The sequence below is a fragment of the Coptis chinensis genome, unplaced genomic scaffold (assembly GCF_015680905.1).
Source record: "Coptis chinensis isolate HL-2020 unplaced genomic scaffold, ASM1568090v1 utg1343_pilon_pilon, whole genome shotgun sequence".
Lineage (NCBI taxonomy): Eukaryota > Viridiplantae > Streptophyta > Magnoliopsida > Ranunculales > Ranunculaceae > Coptis > Coptis chinensis.
Window position 1 is genome coordinate 313,005 of NW_028238100.1, and position 6,505 is coordinate 319,509.

The 6,505-nt window shown below is 35.4% G+C and overlaps 1 protein-coding gene across 1 annotated transcript; it reads right to left on the reverse strand.

Moving 5' to 3' along the window:
• Positions 1–1,717: 1,717 nt before the first annotated feature.
• On the reverse strand, positions 1,718–3,710 carry LOC147474133 (Transmembrane amino acid transporter family protein). Its single transcript, XM_086586656.1, has 3 exons — positions 3,350–3,710; positions 2,593–3,200; positions 1,718–2,502 (listed from the first exon to the last, which is right to left on the reverse strand). The coding sequence occupies exons 1-3, from the start codon at positions 3,630–3,632 to the stop codon at positions 1,963–1,965; spliced, it is 1,431 nt and encodes a 476-aa protein (XP_086442782.1). The 5' UTR covers positions 3,633–3,710; the 3' UTR covers positions 1,718–1,962.
• Between the last annotated feature and the right edge of the window lie 2,795 nt (positions 3,711–6,505).

Genomic DNA, 6,505 nt, shown 5'->3' on the forward strand with positions numbered 1-6,505 from the left:
TAATTAATTAATTATTTCAAACCAATAAACAAATGCTATTTGAAAAGATGGGGACAAAGAAAATGAGAGAGGAAAGAGACTTTTTTTTTTTCCTGTTTTTTTGGATAAGAGCAGGTACACATTTCGAGATTTTCTTCTGATATTTTGATTATTGAGATATCTATTTGCCGATTTATTATAAATTTCGGCTTCTCAAATGATAAATATTTGAAATGTCGATTCAGTGATAGTTTCGAGTTTTGACCAGGAATAAAGAAGAAATCCTAATCAACTACTCTTTCAAATTAACATTTTAAACTGCCCTATAAGACTTTCTATAAATTGGGCTCTAGACACTTTCTTTAGTGTGCTTTTTGTCTAGAGAAAGACCAATATTATCTTTTGATTCTACTCCAATTTTAGCAACACATCATTTTTTGGGTGTATTAGGTGTGTGTGTCAATCGATGCCACTTATCAAGGCCCCAAAAATATCGCAATCAAATAATACAATTGTCTTATAAAAAAACCATTTGTCCTTTTTAATTTCACAATTTGAATTACATCAAACAAAGCTTAAACATCTTATTCAAAATTATCGGATTTTTAAATTGTTAAAGGCGTATTGAAATTAGTTGTGATCAACATACATTTTTTCCGTTTTTGAAGTTGATGTTTTCCAAAATTCATCTAAATGCTTAATTGGAATTTTGTAGATTTCGATAAATTTTAGTTATTTTGATTAACCCATTATTCTTTTGGTACCTGATTTAGTTCGTAGTTTTTTTTTTGTTAGTAGTTGGTTTATAGTTGGCTTATTTAGTTGGGACTAATAAAAGAGGTTAAAATTATAAAAGTCGGTCTGAAATTTGAGATAGATGTCAAATTTCAGTTTTTATGTAGGAAAAACAAAAAAAAAGTTTGTTATTTCTTCTAAACTTAAGAAATTTGCATATGTGTACCTATATCCAATTTTCTGAGAAGACTTTAGATCTGTCGTGTCACAACTTGTAAAATACAATTAGATAGAAAATACTCCTAAGCAAGGCCCAAAATATCGATGATATATCCGATATATTATTGATATATATCGTTTTTTTGGTACACCGATATCGATATATCCGATATATATCCACCGAATATTGAATATTTTTTCTTGATACATATATCAAAATTTCCGATATAAAATTTTATATCGCCGATATATGCAATATTTACGATATATCGTTTGCCTTTTTGACCATTTTTTAATATAAATATCCAATATTTTACGATATTTTTTACCGATATTTTCGATATTTTAAATAGATTGGACTGGTCACACAAAAATGGATATTTCCGATATTTCCAATATATATCGGTTTTTGGGTACACCGAAATATTCACTGAATCCGATATTTTGGGCCTTGCTCCTAAGGAGTGTGAATGCTTCCCTCCCTTGAATCCAGCATTGCATTGGTCACTTTGGGAGTGTGGACTGAAAACATGATTCTTGTGGTACAAGGTCATGGTTTGAGACATTTAATCATCCATTATGTGCTATAGAAAATGTGGCCATAAACCTCATTGGCATATAGACATGTTGTCTCCATTATTGATGTTTCTCTCTTGGCATAAACCTCATTGGTTAATCCAACCCTGCAGCAGATCATCACAAAATTTTGTTTTACCATGTATTATGACCTCTGTGAAGGGATTTTATTTCGGAACTGTGTGTGTGAGAGAGAGAGATTAACAACTATTCCAAAAACACAACCATTGCATATATGTTACATGTATAACCTGGAGCAACTCATGTTTGGATTACATTGGAAAATATGAATTCTACATATATACTACCTAACTGATCTCTTGAACTCCTTTTAGTCCACCGTACCTCCATATTACCGAGGGCTTTGGTGTCGTCCAACATTTTCAGCCATCTAACAAAAATAGAAGGAAATATAGAACTCGATCCATTATATATATGTATTACTCTTAAATCTCAAGGTGAGGAGCCATTCTGTATGCTTTTTATAAGGGATTTTGAAGACGATACGGTCCCGAAAGCCCCAGAAATACACCCGAAAGCTATGAGGAGTATATTGAGAGCTAAAACTGGTTTTGTGATGTCTGACCAATAAATCTTGATGTAGAAGACACAAGGAAGTATGATAGATATGGCAATACTAACAAGGGAACCCGTAAGGCCAAGAACATACTGGAAGTAAGGAACTGAAAGAGCTAATCCAAGGATCCCTATAAGCAACAAAGAACCTATGCTGCCTCTTATTAACATCCTCATCCTCGAACTCATGGCATAGGGAAGGTTATGTTCAAGTTGCATTGCTATTGGAGCAAATTCAAGTGCATATTTTGTCATTGGTGTCAAAACCGTCGCCCAAAGAGCAATCTTGGTAAGTATTAAATGTGGAGGCATGCTGAGTGTGATCTGGGAGTTCACTTCAGGTCCAAACATCTTAGCACCCATGAAGGCCAGAGTAATATACAGGGATGTAACTATGCCAAAGCTCACAATAGATACCTGAAAACAAGAAAGTGATAAAGGTTTACATGATAAACAACAGTAGGAACGGAATAAATAGGTGCCAAATGATAACAAGCTAGTAGCTACCTTGGTGAACTTCGATGGATCTCTCATTGATTTGTAAATGTTAGGGAAAACAATGTGCCCCGCAAAGCTGAAGATGTAAAGGCCTGATATTGCAGGGATATTATTTAACTTAAGAAAGGGTATGCTGGCATTAGCGTTAACGGCACCAGAGATTGCAGTGCCTGCCACAGTTGTGAATATCAAAAAGGACAAAAAAATTCCACCAGACGAAAGGAACGAGATTGAAGATAGGTCTCTTAGCCAAAGACTAGGTAGGGCTACTAAAACAGCAATGGCAGTGAGAATTTGAGATGTGGATAGGTGAATCCCGGGAAATCTAAGGTGTGTTCCAGCAAACACTGTGGATAAGTTGTCACTGAGTGAAATTGTGTAAGAAACAAGGGCCATGAAGATCTCTACGTAAATGAAGATGGCAGCTATAATTCTTCCTTTAGTCCCAAATGCATGGTTTCCAATATCTGTGTAGTTTCTCGAGTTATCTTTGTCCTTGAGACATTTACCAAGTAGGTGTGACGTATATGCACATGCTACCCCAAGTCCTACAAGGAGGAATGCAGAAGCCCAGCCACCATTCTCTAGAGCATATGGAGTTGATAGCTGTCCAAGGCCTGTCACAAAAATTCGAATAAGTTATTATTCAATTGGAGCCTTCATTAAAAGAGAACCAATCCGCTCGCCTTTCTAACTTGTTATAAAATAAAACGAAAGGAACTAAATGTAATTCTGCTTTCAAGGAGACTTTGGTGCCGAAACTTACCTATAAGCATCCCAACCATGTTAATGACAGAATGAGCAAAAGAACTATTGGCATTCACACGGTGCACACCGCTATTAGTATCAGCTGCTGAGATCTTATAGACCTCATCATCGACTTCACATTTGCATACCTTCTCCTCCTCCTCGCAAACATTGCAATTTGACAGGTACTTCTTGGCCAATTCTGCACCATGCACTGACTCGCTTACTACTTGATTTCGATGTGGCGCATTAATGCCTGATTTCAAGCACAAGAAGACGGACTTCCAGTTACCACTCCACATTTTGTTTGAAAGGTTATCAATTTTCGGAGAGCTAATTGAAGGACTTGGTTCAGCTTGCTAATGCTAAAGAGGCCGGGTGCCTGGTGTATTTATAAGGAGATGAACTTTATATGTAGGCATAACTTAGTGATTCCATAAGAATCTCAACTTATGGGGGTGAGAATTGAGTGTACGTGTTCAAGAAATATGTGGCCATTGCACGTAGCTATGTTCAATCAATTTGATCATATAAGTTGGCAAATTGAGACAGTGTGTGGATATTCTGTTACTGAAGCCATTGAGGTGACATAACAAATGCTTTTGCATGGCTGTGTAAGAGGTAGTAGGCTTCAAGTATAAGTGCTCTCTTGTTTCTTACTCTATCTCTGTGTTTTAATTAACTCCTTTGTCTTGGTTATGTCTAACAATTTCCATAAACCTATGTTTAGGAAAAAATGGACAAACAGAGTGACAAGAAAGGATTTCAAAGTGTTAATCCACCATTTTGGGGAATAAGATGCCTAACACCCCAATATGAGGAGAGATGCTAAAGTTGTAAGTATTTGTGCAAGCAATAAATATTGACTTTCGGTATGGATATCATGATACACTATTGTTAGCTGTAGATGCTTTACACTGGCGTTGTCGAATTGTGAAAGAATAGAACGCACAATCTGGATGGTGAAGTTCTTCGTCAGCGAACAGAAACCCTTTAGAGACCTTAGCTTGTTTATAACTAGCTAGCTTGGCCATTCTAAAAAAGCTGAGTACTTATCGGAATTCAGTTTCTTCAAATATCTATCATTTCTCATTCAGAAATACAGATCAAATTGTTGTGAGAGTGATGTTCAAAAGCATCTTCAAGGAAAAAATCACCTTAGAATTATCACAATGTATATACTTATACTGTACAAATATAGAAAATACACAATACAATCTTTTATAATGAGATTTTATTTGCATTTTAGAATTTAGAGATATAGTTTGACAGACCATTTTCCCAAACACTATAGATAATTTTGTAGACGCCTACTTATCAAGCATTTGGATGGAAAACTAGAAAGAATATATCGGAAGACTATGTTTTATGTTATCATCTTAAGAATCAATCAAACAAATGTCAAAAGACCCAGTATCAAAATTGAAACCTTGAAAGACATGCATAATGCATTCCGAAAATACAAGATGCAAAGCTACAGATTTGAATATTTGATCCCATTTGCCTAAACTGTTTAACGTGGCTTCATAAAGAATAACTCGTAATGAATCACATTCTTACCAAGAAGTGGGAACAAAAGAATACAAATAGATTCGGGAAGTCACACTCATCCAGGCTTCATACGTTGAGTATCTAAATGTTCCCATGGTACAAGGGAAGTAGGGAACCATATCGAATTTAGGCATGCACTGTATGAGCAGGATTGCCTAATGAATGGGTATATATGACCGTTTAAGGGAACCTGTTGGGATATCAAGTGACCCAAATACAGTTGCAGACTGCACGTACTGATTCCTCCGGTATGTATCGAATGCAACCAAACCTGCAAAGCCACCGCTCTTTAAGTCGAAAAAGGTCACAAGTTTTTTAAGTGTTTTATCTCGGGGCCTTAACGTACATCGGATCATATATAACAATTAAGTGTTTTGGCTTGTTTTATGCTATACTATTGAATTGAATCAGTTTTAAAGAGGCGTGATTGCGAGTAGTGCTATCCAGAAGTCCAGAACTACTATTGCCAACTCACTATTTGGATAACGATGGTTTGTATTGCAATACACACGGACACGTATCTCTATGTAAATCAATGACTAGGACTTTTGACACAACAGTAGATTCAAATAGTAGGTCAAATAAGTGAGTAAGTGTATCATTACTGGATTGCAACAAAGATGATAATATATACAACATTGTGTTTTGACTAAAAACAGAGAGGAGAATATATACAAAAAGGGATATCTCTTCATGCAAAAACGCCCAATATTTGTAGGAGAGTGGTGCATTTTCACATTTTCGAAACAGCAATGCAACTTTTTGAACAATCACACATTTTCAAAATAATGTATTTTTTCAGCATAATGCAACATTTCGAACCATTGCATCTTTCGAAATATCGCACATTTTCAGCATATAGTGCAACGTTTCGAACCATCACATCATTTCGAAAAGATATATCTTTACTGTTTTAAGAGAAATTGTTAAGCCTTATGGGCCAAAACGGATTAGGCTTTGCTAAGAAATTGGTTGTCAAAAAAGAATATACACTACACATCGCCCAAAGCTAGCTGGCTGGTTGGACGGTGACAGTGGCATGCGTGTGTGTTTATTGTTGAATATAACTACGTTCTGTCTCCACGAAAAATTAGTGGTACACCTTGGGGCCCAACCCAAGTAGTCATAATTAGGCTTTATAAACTCAACAACTCTTTTGTGTTTTTTCCATACGAGAAGAGTGCGTTTGTTTACTAGGAATTAGACTTGAGGAGTGGAATTAACAATAATTCTTGGTGGACTACTAAGTTTTGCCCGGAGGCATCTATTGGATTCTAAACGGTCTCCAATTCATTTTATTAAGTCTTTGACAAACCCCTAATAATCCAAAATAATCCTATACACAAATTGATTTCTTATTTCTAATCCGAAAATAGGGAAAAAAATAAAAATAAAACGAAATAAACTAAAAGTTATAGTCTGTAACAGGATTCTATACAGCAACCAAACACATTAATTTAAATTGGAATTGAACTCCGATGATTTATGAACGTTTGCCAAACACACATTTTGTAAGTTTGAATCAAATTCTATTGGTTTACAACTCCATTCTATTCTCAAGTGAGATAACTTGGGAGACAAATGACTCGGTTCATTTATCAATGGATTGATATTGATTTTAAGT

Excerpts from the sequence above, each read along its gene's own strand:
- LOC147474133 (XM_086586656.1), bottom strand. The coding sequence starts at position 3,632 with ATGTGGAGTGGTAACTGGAAGTCCGTCTTCTTGTGCTTGAAATCAGGC. Across the intron at positions 3,201-3,349 it reads CATGGTTGGGATGCTTATAG|GCCTTGGACAGCTATCAACT; the intron begins GTAAGTTTCGGC and ends TTTTTGTGACAG. Across the intron at positions 2,503-2,592 it reads ATCCATCGAAGTTCACCAAG|GTATCTATTGTGAGCTTTGG; the intron begins GTAGCTACTAGC and ends TCTTGTTTTCAG.